The sequence below is a fragment of the Orycteropus afer genome, unplaced genomic scaffold (assembly GCF_000298275.1).
Source record: "Orycteropus afer afer isolate SDZICR_OR568_19922 unplaced genomic scaffold, OryAfe1.0 scaffold00104, whole genome shotgun sequence".
Lineage (NCBI taxonomy): Eukaryota > Metazoa > Chordata > Mammalia > Tubulidentata > Orycteropodidae > Orycteropus > Orycteropus afer.
The window spans coordinates 7,022,711-7,040,838 of record NW_006921691.1 but is presented as its reverse complement, the minus strand read 5'-3'; the positions used below and the strand labels follow the sequence as shown (position 1 = coordinate 7,040,838).

The 18,128-nt window shown below is 39.0% G+C and overlaps 1 protein-coding gene across 1 annotated transcript in view; it reads left to right on the top strand.

Annotated features, from left to right (window-relative positions):
* The window catches only part of FAM169A (family with sequence similarity 169 member A), a 75,086-nt gene that overhangs the window by 48,691 nt on the left and 8,267 nt on the right, over positions 1-18,128 (top strand). The window contains exons 8-10 of the mRNA XM_007943349.2: positions 8,335-8,374; positions 12,446-12,596; positions 16,844-17,000. Coding sequence (XP_007941540.1) covers positions 8,335-8,374; positions 12,446-12,596; positions 16,844-17,000 — 348 coding nt within the window. The remainder of the gene's footprint in view (positions 1-8,334; positions 8,375-12,445; positions 12,597-16,843; positions 17,001-18,128) is intronic.

The following is an 18,128-nucleotide window of genomic DNA, read 5'->3' as shown; positions in this document are numbered from 1 at the left end:
CTTTTCCTTTGTTTTGTTTATGTGGTGGATTACATTGATTGATTTTCTGATGTTGAACCACCCTTGCAAACCTGCTATGAATCCCACTTGGTCCGGATGTATTAAGTTTTTGATATGTTGTTGGATTCTGTTGGCCAGGATTTTGTTAAAGATTTTTGCATCTATGTTCATGAATGATACTGGTCTGTAGTTTTCCTTTCTAGTGTTGTCTTTCCCTGGTTTTGGTATTAGTGTTACGCTTGCTTCATAAAATGAGTTTGGGAGTACTCCATCTTTTTCTATGTTCTGGAATAGCTTGAGTAAAATAGGTGTCAACTCTTCTCTGAATATTTGATAGAATTCTCCAGTGAAGCCATCAGGGCCAGGGCTTTTCTTTGTGGGAGTTTTTTTATGACCTGTTCAATTTCTTCCCTTGTTATGGGTCTGTTCAAGTTTCTATTTCTGATTGGGATAATTTAGGTAGATCTTGTGATTCTAGAAACTTGTCCATTTCTTCTAGATTCTCATATCTATTGGTGTACGGTTTTTCATAATATTCTGTCAGTATCTTTTTTATTTCAGTTGGTTCTGTTGTGATGACACCGTTTTTGTGTACAGTTCTTGTGATTTGGGTCTTCTCCTTTTTTTTTGTTAGGTCTGCCAATGGTTTATCGATTTTATTAATCTTTTTGAAGAACCAGCTCTTTGTTTTGTTTATTATCTCCAGGGATTTTTGTTTTCTGTTTCATTTATTTCTGCTCTGATCTTTATTATTTCCTTGCTTCTAGATACTGTAGAACTCTTTTGTGGTTCAATTTCTAGTTGTTGTAGTTGATAAGTTAGAGTGTTGATTTTGTTTCTTTCCTCTTTTTTGATGTATGCATTTATTGCTATAAACTGTCCTCTGAGTACTGCTTTTGCTGTGTCCCATAGGTTTTGGTAGGATGTATCTTCATTCTCATTAGTTTCTAGGAATTTTTTTATTTCAGTTTTTATCTGTTCCATAACCCAATAGTTTTTAAGCAGAGCTTCCATATGTTTGATGCTTTTTCCTTGCTCTTCCTATTATTAATTTCTGGTTTTATAGCATTGTAGTCAGAGAAGATGCTTTGCAGGTATTTCAGTGCTTTGGAATTTATTGAGGCTTGTTTTATGTCCTAGCATATGGTCTGTTCTGGAGAAGGATCCATGTGTACTGAAAAAGAATGTGAATTGTGTTTTTGTTGGGTGAAGTGCTCTATGTATGTCTATGAGTTCCAGCTGGTTGATTGTGTTGTTAAGTTCTTCTATATCTTTGCTGAGCTTCTTTCCCGTTGACCTGTCTCTTCTTGAAAGTGGTGTGTTAAAGTCCCCCACTACCAATGTAGAGTTGTGTATCATTCCTTTTAATGCAGTTAATATTTGCTTCATGTATTTTGGAGCATTTTCATTGGGTGCGTAAATATTTATTATTGTAACCTCTTATTTGTCTATTGACCCTTTCAGCATCATGTAATGCCCATCCTTGTCTCTTAAGATGTTTTTCACCTTAGTGTCTATTTTATCGGAAATCATAATTGCTACCCCTGCCCTTTTTTGGTTTCCATTGGCTTGGTATATTCTTTTCCACCCTTTAACTCTGTATTTGTTTTTATCTTTGTGTCTCAGGTGTGTCTCTTGTAGGCAGCATATTGATGGGTCTTCTTTTGTTATCCAGTCTGCCACTCTCTTTCTCTTGATAGGTGCATTTAGTCCATTCACACTGAGTATAATTAGTGATAGGTATGAGTTGATTGGTGTCATTCTATTGTAGTATTTTGTCATGTCGTTGGTGATTCCTTGGTCCGTGTATATTTCTGTGCTGAGTTCAGTTTGTTGGCTAATGCTTTCTCCCTTTTCTTCTTTATAGTTGGTTTTGTGTTTATTAAGCCCATATGTTTTTCTTCCTTCTGGATTTGGTTAGAAGAATTGTTACTCTTCTCTGTGGTTACCTTGGAGTATATTCTTGTCTCTACATTTTTAGAACAGTGCATGCTGCAAAGACATTGTCGTGTTTTCCTCTCCTTTTGAGGGTCTGTATCTAGAAGTATTATTCCCTCTGATAGGTTAGTTGCTGTTGTTGTGTGCCGCTTGAGTTCCTTGGTTTTTAAGGTAGAATGTTTTATGGTCTTATTATGAGTATCTATTTCTGATTTGGGTTTAGAGTTGATGTCACATATCCTGGTTTTGCTGATCTCTGTTGTGGGTTCTCTATTGGTAGGACTTCCTTAAGCATTTCTAGTAGGGTTGGTCTGGTTTTCACAAAGTCTCTTAATTTCTGTTTATCTGAGAATGCCTTGATTTTGCCCTCATATTTTATGGATAATTTGGCTGGATATAGGAACAGCAGTTAGAAATGCAGAAAATATCTATTGAAATGCAAACCATGAGCACCAAAATGACAGAACTACACAACACAGTAGAAGCTCAAAAGAGCAGATTAGAACTGGCTGAAGAGTGCATATCCTAACTAGAAGACAGATCCCTGGACACTAGCCTGTATGAAGAAAAATCAGAACAAAGATTTAAGAGAAATGAAGAGAGCCTAAGAATTATATGCAATGACATGAGACAAAACAATATAAGACTCATTGAATGCAGTCTTTTAAATTTCAAAATAAGTCCCTGTTCTATTTAATTCCTCAGGGATACTCAGATATTTTTGGTATCAGGCAAGTGTCATAAAATGTAGGAAAATATTGTGAAGATAGAAAAATATACTTCTTATACGTGTAAGGACAGGAATTATTTACTTTAATATTAAGGCAAATAATTTTAAATGTCATCATGAGGACAGTGGTTCAAACTGCTCTATTGAAAGGAGCCAGGTGGGTAAATCCCAACTTTATCACATGTGGCAAGGATCAGTATTAATCCATTTTTCACCTGGAAATGGATCTAGGCTTCACCATTCCACATTTCCATTCTTCTCTGTCAGCCACTTCCTTGTGGAAAAGTCTCAGATCTTAACTGCCCAAAGTTAGATCTCATTCCTGTTGTGGTAGTTAAGGTTGTGTGTCAACTTGGCTGGGCCTGGTTTTGAGTCGCTGGGCAGCTGGATGTAGTTATTCCAGTATATAAGAAGATGCTTTGAGAAAGGTCTTGAGCTTCTTGGCACATTTAGATCTTGCATTTGGCTGAGTCATTGGTGAGTGGCTTGTCATGTTGTCTGCTGTGGTAGTTAAGTTTGTGTGTCAACTTGGCTGGGCCTGGTTGAGTGGCTGGGCAGCTGGATGTAGTATTCCCCATGATGAGACTGGTATTCGACTGCATGGTGGAATCTACTGTGAGCAGCTGATTAGCTGGCTTAGGGATGTAATCTGCTTCCTGTATATAAGGAGAAGCCTCGGGGAACAGTCTCTAGCTCATGGCACACTTGAATGCTGCATGTAGCCAAGTCATCGTTCGGCAGCCTGTCATGCTCTGATGACCTTGGGACTTTCAACGGACTTGAATTAATGGTCTGTCATGTGGTTTGGTAACATTGGGACTGTGCCTTTTTACTTGTCATCTTTGGGCTTGTCAGTCTCAGCAGCCAGCAGCTGTCTGAGTGAAGAAAGGCCTCTAGCTTCAGTGGGCCAGAAGCAGTAGGCAGAGCTGAAGCCCAAGGTTGAGGGGCTTTCACCCAGCCCCTGGAGCCTGGTACTTTGAACTCAGATTTACAGCATTCAATTTATAAAAATTAACTCCTGTTTGTTAAGGCCATCCCATTTGTGGTATTTTCTTGTCAGAGCGGCACTAGGTAACCAAAACATCTACTGATCTTGGGATTGTTTCTGGATTTGACCTAGTGGCCTGCCGTGTTGCTTGATAATCTTTGGACTGTGCCATTTTACTTGCTGGCCTTGGGTTTGTCAGCCTCAGCAGTCAGCAGCTGCCTGAGTCAAGAGATGCCTCAAGCTCCAGTGAGCTGGGAGCAAAAGGCAGAGCTGAAGCCCAAGGTCGAGGGCCCTTCACCCAGCCCCTAGAGCAGGCACTTTGAACTTGGACTTCTAGCCTCCAAAACTATAAGAGAAGAAATCCCTGTTTGTTAAAGTCATCCATTTGTGGTATTTTCTGTTAAGAGTGGCACTAGCATCCCTGGCTACCTGTGGACAGGTCATTAGGGAGCAGCCATAGGCTCAGGAATCTGTACAGCTCCTTATACTTCAGGGTAGCTGGCTTCTCTCTTTTGTTCTCTCTCTCTCTCTGTGTCTCTCTCATCCCCTGGGAATAGGTCACAAACTAGAAGGGAGTTGTCCTTCATTAACTGCCTGTGGCAGCCTTTCCCTGTCACCTAGTCACCCAGAGCTGTGTATACACAAATCAACTCTATACTCCCAGCACCTGGTGGCTTATTGGCTCTGTGTGTTCATTCATTCTCTAGAATGGCTCACAAAATTCATGGAAACTGTTGCCTACCTATACTTACAGTTACCCATTTATTACAACCAGAAAGGATACAAGCCCAGAGACATATCAAGCAAGGTCAGGGAGAAGTATGGGCATGAGGCTTCCATTGTCTACAGGGACATGCTACATCCTCTTCTGTGCATAAATGTACTCACCAAATCAGGAAGCCCCACAGAGACAGCTCCAAGATCCAGAGTCCCTTAGTCGTTGGAACCTCAGTGAATATGCATGACTGCATCCTGTTCCTTCCCTTCCTGAAGTTAGTTGCCAGGTGCAGGGGCCTATATAGCCCCTACTTGATTAGCTGTTTTAGAAAAACAAAGAGCATCTTAATTGCTCAGCTATTTTTCCTTTTTTAAAATTGCACTGGCAAATCTGCTGCAAAAGATCTCTTTAAAGTTTTACAGAGCAAAGATGTCACTTAGAAGACTAAGGTACACCTGACTCAAGGCATGATATTTTCAATCACCTCATATGCATGCAAAAGCTGGACAATGAGTAAGGAGGACTAAAGAAGGATTGATGCCTTTGAATTATGGTGTTGGCAAAGAATGTTAAATATAGCATGGATTGCGAGAAAAGTAAACAAACTATCTTGGAAGAAGTACAGCCAGAATCCTCCTGAGATGTAAGGATGGCAAGACTTCATCTCTTGTACTTTGGTCATGTTACCCAGAGGACCAGTCCCTGGAGAAGGATATCATTCTTGGTAAAGGAGGAAATACAAAAAACTCACTCCCATCGAGTCAATTCTGACTCATAGTGACCCCTGTTGGGTTTCCGAGTTGGTAAATCTTTACAGAAGTAGATTGCCCCATCTTCCTTCTGTGGAGTGGCTGGTGGGTTTGAACCACCAGACTTCTGGTTACCAGTCAAATCCCGTAGGCACTGAGCCACCAGAGCTCTAGTAAAGGAGAGGGTCAGTGAAAAAGGAAAAGACCCTCAGGGAGATAGATTGTCATAGTGGCTGCAACAGTGGGCCCAGGCATAGCAACAATTGTGACATGGTGCAGGACAGGCAGTGTTTCGTTCTGTTATGCATGGGTTCACTATTAAGTTGGAAACAACGGCACGTGACAACAACAGTTCTCAAATACAGAAAAAGGCTGGACTTACTTCTTTGTCCCACCAAAACCAAACCAAACCAAACTCACTGCCATTGAGTGGATTCCACTTCATAAGGACCCTATAGGATAGAGTAGAATTGCCCCATATGGTTTCCAAAGCTGTAAATCTTTATGGAAGCAAACTGCCTCTTCTTTCTCCCATGGAGCAGCTGATGAGTTTGAACTGCCGACATTTTGGTTAGCAGCCACATGCCTTAACCCTGTGCTACCAGAGCTCCTATGTCTCAGTCACACTAAAAAAAAAAAAAAATCCAGTTGCCATCAGATTATTCTAACTCATGGCAAGCCCCTTTGTGTCAGAGCTGTGCCCTCTGGGGTGTTTAATGGCTGAGTTTTCAGAACTAGATAGCCAGAGTCTTCCAAGGTGCCTCTGGATGGACTTGAGCCTCCAATCTCGTAGTTAGCAGCTGAGCATGTTAACCATTTGTACCACCCACCAACTCCAAGTATCACATTAGTAAGAATATGTTACAATGGAGCTATTTCATAAAGTTGGCAGCATAAATTAGATTTTTTTTTTTTTCATTTTATAAATTCCTTTTCTTCATATTACTATTTTGTATCTTTTTATCAGTAACCACACAGGGAAATAGTTTTATTTTAACTTCATGATTTATTCTTTAGGTAATAATGGTATTTTGATTTGCTTCATCCTATTTTTTTGTGTATAAAACTTTACTTCTTTTATGATACTGTTTGCACATTGTGGGTTCCCCCCCCCCAATGTCATACCATTTCTAGTTGAGCCAGAAGCTTCTTGATAGGATTTTTATCTTATCTTTCATATGTTTGAATGTGCCTTATAATTAGATATCTTTGAATTCCATTTGCCTACCATGTTGTAGGATTTCAATAAACGTGGTGTAGGTGAATGAATGAATGTCAGCTGCTTGCATTTACATAATAAAGTAGGTACTGTGGTAAGCACAGAGGATCCCTGGTTCCACAGTGGTTAAAGTGCTCCACTGCTAACCAAAGGTTGGTGGTCCGATTCTATGAGCTGCTCTGTAGGAGAAGGATATGTCAGTCTGCTTCTGTAAAGGTTTACAGCCTTGGAAACCTTATGAAGGTATTTCTACTCTGTCCTTTAGTGTCACTATGACTCAAAATCAACTTGACAGCAATGGGTATGGGTGGTTAACACTAGGCATATGTTGTGTTAATGGAATCCCTGGTTGGTGCAGATGGTTAACATGCTTGGCTGGTAACCAAAACCTTTGTAGGTAATATATGTTTGTTATATGTATGGGAGAATGAAGTGGTCCATTGATGGAAACAGAAGTTAACGAATGTGCTACCACTACCAGTTGCTGTCCACAGTTAGCTCCTACTTAGGGCAACCCAACCTGTGCCAGAATAGAACTGTGCTCCATGAGGTTTTCAGTGGCTGAACTTTTGAAAGTAGATTGCCAGGCCTTTTTTCTAAGGTATCCCTGGGTGGACTTGAACCTCCAGTCTTTTGGTTAGCAGTGGAGTATGTTAACCATTTGCACCAACTGGGGATTCCATTAATAGAGCATATAGCAAGTCATTGGAGGCACATCACAGAGTATGACTAACTCTACCTAAGAACTGGAATAGTAACTATTGGATCTAATTACTGAGTTGACTTTTGAAGTGTGAGTGTTAGTTCTGTAACAAGGGTTGTTATGGTATTCCAAACAGAGGATAACAGGTAGAGAAACACAGAGATGTGAAAGAAAATGGCATGTTTGCAGAAGTGCAAGAAGGTCAACATGGCCAAAGATCAAGATACTGTTGGAGAATGATAAGAACCTGAAGAGAAAGAGAGAGAACATTATGGAAGGCCATTTGAAGAGATGGGGAATTTGTATTCTACACATTGATAAACCATTAAGGCTCTCTGGCCCCAAAAGCAAAGGACTGGCATAATTTGTGATTTAGAAATATCATTGTCATGAGGTTGGAGAAAATTAGAGGGGATGTGATTAGAGCAAAGAACACCAGTGAGGAGGCTGTTGGAATGCTTCACATTAAAGATAATAAAGGGCTGAACCAAAGCAATGGTAATACAAAGGAAGAGGCAGTTTTGAGAGATTCTTCAGAGCTTAGTGATTGATTGAATGAGGGATAAGAAGTCATTATTACCTGACAAGTTTCAGGCTAGAATAACTGGATTATTATTGCCATTAATATTAGAGAAAGATAGGAGATCATTTGGGACATGTTGGATGTGAAATTGGAGGAACATCCGTTGGGAGATAATCCACTAGAAGTAGAGTTTTGGAAATCAGAAAAGAAGTTGTAGGGTTTAAGTTGTGTATTTAGATTCATTAACTAATAGATGTTGAAGTTAAGGTAGTAGGTAAAATTATACAGGGAGAGTATGTGTACTGAGAAGAGAAGGTTGCTGAGTATAGAATACTAGGAATCTCCAGTATGTAAGACATACTGGATGGCTTCCTAAGTTCTTAGCTCATAATACCCTGAGGCTGTATATAACTTTTTCATACTGTAAGAAAAGTTTTTTTTTTTTAATTGTTGTAATAAAGAGTATAGAAAGTGCTATTTGAAAAATGTTTTGCAAGTTTGCCTTTGAAGTTGTAAGTGAATTAGATATGTTTTGTTGTTGTTATGTGCCGTCAAGTCGGACTCGACTCATAGCGACCCCTCCTTGGGTTTCCAAGGCAGTATCACTACAGAAGTAGATTGCCCCATCTTCCTTCTGAGGAGTAGCCGGTGGGTTTGAACCACCAGTCTTCTGGTTAGCAGTCAAGTGCCTTAGGCCCTGAGTTAGATATATAGGGAGAAAAAAGTGGTTTAAATCTTTGGATTTTAATTTATATCTCTATTTTAGATTGATTCTCTGCAAGATGCCTTTGCAAGCACTTCAGAAGGTAAGAAGTCCAGTGGATCTATCAGTAAGTTCTTGAGACACTTAGAATTAAGAATGAGTGAATGAGTGTGTGTGTGTGTGTGTGCATGCATGTGTGTATGTGCATGTGTGTATGTGTGTATCAGAGCAAGTAAAGACTTTCCCACTCTAAGATGTAGATCTGGGTGCTAATGGCACCACTACCACTGACTATGTGAACACTGAGTAAGCTACTATTGACTTTGCTACGTGAACACTGAGTAAGCTACTCTTCCTCTTTTTCCCTTATTTCTTACCTGTAAAATAGGGACAGTAATGTCTACCTAATTTATCAGGGGCTTAGGGTCTGCTTCTGCTTAGAATGACTCTACTTTAAGGCTGGGGCCTGAGGTATGCAGGTGGGGGTATCGGTGCCTGCTTCCACTTGGGGATGGCTCTATTTTCAGGCCAGGGCCTGAGGTAGGTGGGTGTGGGGCTCGGAGGCTGTTTGCTCTTAGGGGCAGCTCTATTATTTTAAGGCCAGGGACTGAGGTAGGCGGGCGCAGAGTGGTTAGGAACAACTAAGGGAGATGAACTTGTCGTCAGTTTGTCATCCTGTGGTGGCTACATGTTGCTGTGAGGCTGGAGGCTATGTCTCCAGTTTGCAAAATGCCAGCAGGGTTGCCTATGGTGGACAGGTTTCAGCAGAGCTTCTAGACTGAGACAGACTCAGAAGAAGGAAGAAGCCATCCACTTCTCAAACAATTGGCCAGTGAAAACCTTATGAATAGCAGTGAAACACTGTCTGATATATTACTGGAAAGCTTTATTAATAATAGCCCTGAAACATTGTATGCTATAGTGCTGGAAGATGTGCCCATCAGGTCGGAAGGCACTCAAAATTTGTGGAAGAGCTGACTGCTCAGAGTAGAGACAACCTCATATGGACAGATAAAGCTTTTGGGACCTCCACTGGCTGAGGTGGCACGACTCAAAATGAGTAGGAACAGATGCAAACATCCATTAATGATTAGAACATGGATGTACGAAGTATGAATCTAGGAAAATTGGAAGTTGTCAAAAATGAATTGGAATGCATAAAGATCCTAGGCTTTAGTGAGCTGAAATGGACTGGTTTTGGCCATTTTGCATCAAACAACCATATGATATACTATGCTGGGACTGACAAAGAGGAATGGTGTGGCATTCATTGTCACAAAGACTGTTTCAAGGTCTATCCTGAAGTACAGCGCTGTGAATGATAGGATAATATCTTTACACTTAAAAGGAAGAACAGTTAATGCTACTGTTATTCAAATCTATGCACCAACCACCAAAGCCAAAGATGAGGAAATAGAAGATTTCTACCAACTTCTGCAGTCAAAAATTGACTGAACATGCAATCCAGATGTGTTGATTATCACTGGTGACTGGAATGCAAAAGTTGGAAACAAAGAAGAGTTAACCGGTAGATGGAAAACATAGCCTTGGTGATAGAAATAATGCTGATATGGCATAATAGAATTTTGCAGGACCAATGACTTACTCATTGCAAATATATTTTTTTCAACAACATAAGCGATGGCTATACACATGGACTTCACCAGATGAAATACACAGGGATCAAATTGACTACATCTCTGGTAAGAGGTGATAGAAAAGTTCAATATCTTCAGCCAAAACAAGGCCAGGAGGTGATTGTGGACCAGGCCATCAACAGCTCATATGCATGTTGAAGTTGAATACGATTAAAACAAGTCCACAAGAGCCAAAACCTTGACAATATCCTTCCTGAATTTAGAGACCATCTAAATAATAAATTTGATGCATTGAACACCAATGACTGAAAACCAAAGGAGGAATTATTGGATGACATCAAGTATATCATCCATGAAGAAAGCAAGAGATCATTAAAAAGGCAAGAAAGGAAGAAAAGTCTAAAATGGATGTTAGAAGAAACTCTGAAACTTGCCCTTGAGTGGAGAGTAATTAAAGCAAATGGAAGAAATTACTAGATCAAAGAGCTAAAGAGAAGACTTCAAAGAGCAGCTCAAGAAGACAAAGCCAATTATTATAAAGAAATGTGCAAAGACCTGGAGTTAGAAAACCAAAAGGGAAGAACACAGTCAACATTTCTCAAGCTGAAAGAACTGAAGAAAAAATTTAAGCCTCGAGTTGCAATATTGAAAGATTCTATGGGCAATATATTGAATAATGCAGGAAACATCAAAAGAAGATGGAAGGAATACACAGTCACTGTCCCAGAAAGACTTGGTTGACGTTTATCCATTTCAGGATCAAGAACCAATGGTGTTGAAGGAAGAAGTCAAAGCTGCACTGAAAGAATTGGCGAGGAACAAGGCTCCAGGAATTGATGGAATACCCATTGACATGTTTCAACAAATGGATGCTCCACTGGAGGCACTCACTTGGCTGTACTATGAAATATGGAAGACAGCTTCCTGGCCAACTGACTGGAAAAGATCCATATTTGTATCCATTCCAAAGAAAGGTGATCCCACAGAATGTGGAAATTATCAAACAATGCCATTAATATCACCTGCAAGTAAAATCTTATTGAAGATAATTCAAAAACGGTTGCAGCAGCATATTGACAGCTTTCAGAAATGCAAGCTGGGTTCAGGAGAGGACGTGGAACAAGAGATACCATTGCTGATGTCAGATGGATCTTAGCTGAAAGCAGGGAATACCAGAAAGATGTTTATTTATGTTTTATTGACTATGAAAGAACATTTGATTGTGTGGATTATAACAAATTATGGATAACATTGAGAAGAATAGGAATTCCAGAATACTTAATTGTACTCATGATGAACCTGTACATAGACCAGGAGGCTGTCATTTGAACAGAACAAGGGGATACTCCATGGTTTAAAATCAAGAAGGGAGTGTGTCAGGGTTGTATCCTTTCACCATGCTTATTCAATCTGTATGCTGAGCAAATGATCTGAGAAATTGGATTATATGAAGAAGAATGTGGCATCAGGATTGGGGGAATACTCATTAACAACCTGCGATACGCAGATGACACAACTTTGCTTGCTGAAAGTGAGGATGTCTTGTAGCACTTGCTAATGAAGATTAAAGACTATAGTCTGCAGTATGGATTATGCCTCAATATAAAGAAAATGAAAATACAACTGGTTCAGTAAACAGCTTCATGATAAATGGATAAAAGATTGAAGCTGTGAAGGACTTCATATTACTTGGTTCTACAATCAACACCAACAGAAGTAGCAGTAAAGACATCAGATGATGTATTGCATTGGGGAAATCTGCAAAAGACCTCTTTTGAGTGATGAAGAGCAAAGATGTCTCCTTGAGGACTAAGGTGCACCTAACCCAAACCATGGTGTTTTCAGTCACCTCTTATGAATGTGAGAGGTGGACCATGAACAAGGAAGACCAAAGAAAAGTTGATGCTTTTGAGTTGTGGTGTTGGAGAAGAATGCTAAGAGTACCATGGACTGCTGAAAGAACTAACAAATCCATCCTAGAAGAAGTGCAGCCAGAATGCTCCTTGGAAGCGAGAATGGCCAGACTTCATCTCACCTACTTTGGTCATGTTGTCAGAAAGAACCATTCCCTGGAGAAGGATGTCATGCTTGGTAAAGTGTAGAGTTAACAAAAAAGGGGAAGGCCCTCAATGAGTGGATTGACATAGTGGCTGCAACAATGGGCTCAGATACAGCAAGGATTGTGAGGCTGTCACAAGACCGGGGGGGGGTGTTTCTTTTTGCTGTGCGTAGGTACCTGTGCTGTGAGTCGGAGTTGATTCAACAGCACCTAATAATGGCAACAACAATTTATTTCTGAATATTATTGGTAGAAAATATATGTAAAAATACAGAAATACTTTGCAAGAGTCAAGGTAACATGGAAATGTGAGGAATGAATATTGATAGAGTTCTTTTATATTTTGGAAAAATACAATGACTTTGTTTTCTTAATTTGACTTCAATGAGGAAAGGGTGTCTATTAAATTGGTTGGGATATATGTAAACTGGCATAGTCCTTGTATTTCTGTGTATTTTAGTAGATAATCCTTTGAGTGCATAATCAATTAAGAGCAGTTTTGTTATTTTTCTCTCAGGTCATGGTAAAACACCTATTTTAACTCAAACTCGAAGCAGTCATCTAAAGCGGCCAAAGATTGGAAAAAGGTTTCAGGATTCAGAATTTAGTAGTTCTCAAGGCGAGGATGAGAAGCCTCCCCAGACTTCACCTGCAGCTTCAATAAACAAGTAAAAGTTTTAAATTTTAATTTTACTGTCATCATTTTGTTTATTCTTATTTTCGAATTATTAGTATTTAGTATTTTAAGTGGAGGCTAGTAAATGACCTTGGGTGTAGAAGTTCGTGCTTGAATTCTCCTCCAAGAGTACTGATTATATTTACCAGTTCTAAGTGTCGGTATACCTTTACAATATTATAGGGAGAAGATACTAGTGAATAAATGGGATAAAGATGAAAAAGTGGGATAAACTCACTATTTAATCTCTAATCCTAGTGATGTGAGAAAATATTCTAATGATTATATTATCCCAATAAGTCATTACCACTTTTAATTTTAATGATAAGTATGTTGTTGTTGTTGTTATGTGCCGTCGAGTCAAACCCGACTCATAGCGAGCCCTCCTTGGGTTTCCGGTATAGTTTTTAGTAATTCTAAGGTTTGGTTAATTTTTAAAAGCCCTAAGTTTTACAATGGACTGGTGTCCTCAAAATGAGCTCTGGTAGCACATAGTGCCTAAGGCATTTGACAGCTAACCAGAAGGCTGGCAGTTCAAACCCATAAGCCACTCCTAAGAAGGAAGATTGGGCAATCTACTTCCATAGAGATATCACCTTGGAAACCCAAGGAGGGGTTGTTGTGAGTCAGAATCGACTCAACAACAGAGAGTTTGGTTTTGGTTTTTAAGTTTTCTTTTAAAATAGATTCATTTTACTGGCATATTAGATATAATTTTTAAATTAGTGATAACTAAACATAATGAGCTCTGGTAGCATAGTGCCTAAGGCACTTGACTGCTAACCAGAAGGCTGGCGGTTCAAACCCACAAGCCACTCCTTGGAAGGAAGGTTGGGCAATCTACTTCCATAGTGATACTGCCTTGGAAATGCAAGGATGGGTTGCTATGAGTCAGGTCCAACTTGACGGCACATAACAACAATGACAACAACAACAAACATAATGCAGTCAATTCCTTCAAGAATTTGGTAGTTAACTAAATCAACACAACATTTGGGTCAACGGTTTTATCCTCTCTGTCTTCTTTTGAATCTTAAAGAAAGCAAGACTTTAAATTTTAAAATAAGTTTACATATTTGCTTTGGTAGTCCCACAAATTGTTCTAATTCACTCTTTAGTTAATTTACAACCTTACCATTTTAGCTTTCAAATTATTTTACTCAGGTACAGAATTCTGTAGCTCTGTGGATTTCATTATATCAATGAGTAGCTGAATAATTATCTGTATATTTTATTTTCATGAAAAGTACATAATGTTAAAGGCAAGTTGTTGTTGTTATTTGCCGTCGAGTCAGACCTGACTCATAGTGACCCTTCTTGGGTTTCCGAGGCAGTATCACTATGGAAGTAGATTGCCCAACCTTCCTTCTGAGGAGAGGCTGGTGGGTTTGAACTGCCAGCCTTCTGGTTAGCAGTCAAGTGCCTTAGGCACTATGTAAGTATAAGTATATATTTAAATCTGATTAAGCTGTGAAGAGAATAATAGTTTAGATAACTGGTTTTCTCATTGAAAAATGATTTGATGTAATATCTTTTCTTAGGTCTTTGCACATTTCATTATAATACTTCACTGGTCTTCTTGAGCCACCCTTTGAAATCTGCTTTCCAGCTCTTGTTTCATCATTTCTTCCATTCACTCTACTGTCTGTTGAACAGTTAATTGTGTTCATGAGAAACTTTTACACAGAACAAGAGGCAGTTGTTTAAAATGAGGAAAGATGTGTTTGTGGGTTGTATCCTTTCACCATATTTATCTGTATGCTGAGCAAATCATACAACAAGCTGGAGTGCATGAAGAAGAACATAGCATCAGGTTTGGAGGAAGACTTATTAACAACCTAAGATATGCAGATGTTCAGCCTTGCTTGCTGAAAGTGAAGAGCACTTGAAGCACTTACTGTTGGAGATCAAAGACTGCAGTCTTCAGTAGGGATTATACCTCAACATAAAGAAAAACTTAAAACCTTACAACTGGACCAATAAGCAGTATTAACAGTAAATGAAGAAAAGATTGAAGTTGTCAGGAATTTAATTTTTCTTAGATACATAATCAGCACCCATAGAAGGAGCAGTCAGGAATCAGATGCCATGTTGCAGTAGGCAAATCTGCTGAAAAAGACCTGTTTAAAGTGTTAAGGAGCAAAGATGTCACTTTGAAGACTAAGGTGCACCTGACCCAAGCCATGGTATCTTCAGTTGCCTCATATGTATATGAAAGCTGTACAGTGAATAAGGAAGACTGAAGAAAAGTTGATGCCTTTGAATTGTGGTATTGGCAAAGAATACTGAAAATACCATGGACTGCAGAATAACAAAAAAATCCGTCCTGGGAGAAGTGCATCCAGAATGCTTCTTGGAAGTGAGAATGGCCAGACTTCGTCTCAACTGCTTTGGTTATATTGTCAGAGAAGACCATTCCCCGGAGAAGGATATCATGCTTGATAAAATGGCAGGTCAGCGAAAAAGGGGAAGATCCTCAACACGATGGATTGACACAGTGGCTACAGTGATGGGCTCAAGTACAGCAAGGACTGTGAGGATGGTATAGGACTAGGCAGTATTTTGTCCTGTTGTGCACAGGGTCCCTATGAATTGGAGCCAACTGGATGGCACCTAACAACAATAACCCTTTCTAGAAGGAAATATGACAATGGGTTTTAAATTGCACATCTTAGAATTATTTGTTTGCTTTTCATAAGGCTAAATGTTTGAATGCTTATTCAGACACTATGAGGAATAAAACAAGACAAGGCTTATAAGAGTTCATGAAAGTACTGTGGATGCTAAGGAGAGATTTCAGTCTAATTGGGGAAATGGAAGAAAGTTACATTTGGACCAGACCTTCAAAGAGAAGTAAAACTCAACAAGCAGAGTTGGGAGAGATGACTTTCTAGGCTAGGGGTCCATAAAGTAAAGTCTGTGGACCCACTGCCTACTTTTGTAAATAAAATTTTATTGGAACCTATCCATGCTTAGTATTAGTTTATGTGTTATTTATGGTTGCTTTTGTGTTACAGCAGCAGAGTTGAGTAGTTGTGACATAGACTAGGCCTGCAATGCCTAAAATATACCTGGCTCTTTCTGAAAAAAGTTTGCCAACCCCTGATCTGTCCCAGGGCTGTCCAACAGAACTTCCTGCATTGATGGAAATGGTCTGTATCTGCATTGCCCAGTGGGTACCCAATAGCTCATGTAGCTACTGAGCATTTAAAATGTGGCTAGTGCAACCAAGGAACTGAATTTTTAGTTTTATTTAATTTTAATTAATTTAAAAGTAAATAGCAATATGTGTCTTTATAGCTACCATGTTAGACATTGCTGGTCTTAGACTAAGGGAATAACATAAGCAAAGGCACAGAGCTAGGAAGAAGGTTGGTAAGGATTACTGATGTCTGACACAAACAGTAGCATCTAATAAGAGATGTTGTTATTGTTGTTATTTGCCATTGTGTCAGACCTGACTCATAGCAACCCCTCCTTGGGTTTCTGAGGCAGTATCACTATGGAAGTAGATTGCCCAACCTTCCTTCCAAGGAGTGGCTGGTGACTTTGAACCACCAGTCAAGTGCCTTAGGCACTATGCTACCAGGGCTCCTAGTAAGAGATAAGGGACTGGTAATGTAAAGCCTTGTAAGCAAAGGAGGTACACTTTATTCTCTAAGCCATAGATAGCCATCAAGAGTTTCTGAGCTTGGCTGACAGGCATAGGTGTGAAAACCTTGATTAAAAAATGTATAGAAAGTCCAGTGAGTTGGGAAGCAATTACAGTGGTCCAGAGACAATGCAAATAGAAGGGTGGCGATATGTTTCAAAGGCATTTCAGAGGTAGAACTCAACCATATAATTTATTGTCCTAAGTGACATTTTTGAAAGTGAAAAGGATAATATAATTATGCCAATGCTGGGGCAAAAACTGTAAATTTCTAGTGTCCCAGCTAAACTGAGAAGTAGTTCATTTTGACAGAGTGAGAACTAGAAAGAGATGGGTGGAATAAAAGAAAGGTCTAGCTGATGTTACTGGGAAGATATTGATGTTGTTAGCTAAAGAACAAGGTGGGGAAAAAGAAAAAGTTTGTAAGGGATAAAGAGATTTATTTTAAACCTGTAAAGTCTAAAGTTCTTAACTGAAGAAGTCTCTGTAATTCTCAAGTGTTAACTTTTTAAAGAAAGGATTCCTGAAATTTTATATTCATCCTTAATAAAAACAAGTTGAGAATAGTTCATTGTTTTTATTTATAGACTAGAGTCTACTGCACGCACGTCTGAGAGCTCAGAAGAATTCCTAGAAGAAGAACCGGAAGAGAGTGTGATTGAATATGAAGATGAAAACAGTGATAAAGATGCACGGCCAACACCAGAAACCCACCCATGCCTGGAAAAGCAAGATGGTGAAAAGGTATGAGATCACTTATTAAATAAAATGAATAAAAGTAAATTAATTTTAACTTTTTAAATCATATGTTCTTAGAAAAATATATGATCTATTTTAGAATCTTAGAAATTGTGTTTAGTGTTTAAAAAAAGCATAATCTAATGAATTGATACATAAAACATACCTACGTACATGAACTTTTACTCTGCCATAAAGAAAAATAAAGTCTTGATACATGTTACAACATGGATGAACCTTGAAAACATGCTGAATGGAGTAAGTTAGTCACAAAGGTACAAAGGTTACAGGATTTTACTTATATAAAATATCTACAATAGGCAAGGAAAACCAGTTACTACTACTACTATTCAAATTTACACACCAACCACCAAAGCCAGATATGAGGAAATTGAAAATTCGTACCATCTACTGCAGTCTGAAATTGACCGAACATGCGATCAAGATGTGTTAATTATCACGTGATTGGAATGCAAAAGTCGGAAACAAAGAAGAATCACCAGTGGTTGGAAAATATGGCTTTGGTGATAGAAATAACACTGGAGATCACATGACAGAATTTTGTATGACCAATTACTTATTCATTGCAAATACCTTTTTTCGACAACACAAATGTCAGCTATACACATGGACTTCTGCACGTGGAGTACACAGGAGTCAAATTGACTACATCTGTAGCAAGAAAGTATTTTCAGCCAAAACAAGGCCAGGAGCTAACTGTGGAACAGACCATCAACTGCTCATATGCAAGATCAAGTTGAAACTAAAGACAATTAAAAGAAGTCCACAAGAGCCAAAATATGACCTTGATTATATCCCTCCTGAATTTAGAGACCATCTAAAGAATAGATTTGATGCATTGAACACCAATGACCAGAAACCAGAGGGATTGTGGGATGACATCAAGAACATCATCCATAAAGAAAGCAAGAGGTCTTTAAAAAGACAGGAAAGGAAGACCAAACTGGATGTCAGAAGGGACTCTGAAACTTGCCCTTGAATGGAAAAGCAAATGGAAGAAATTACAAGATCAAAGAACTGAACAGAAGATTTCAAAGAGCAGCTCAAGAAGACAAAGCCAATTACTATAATGAAATGTGCAAAGACCTGGAGTTAGAAAACCAAAAGGGAAGA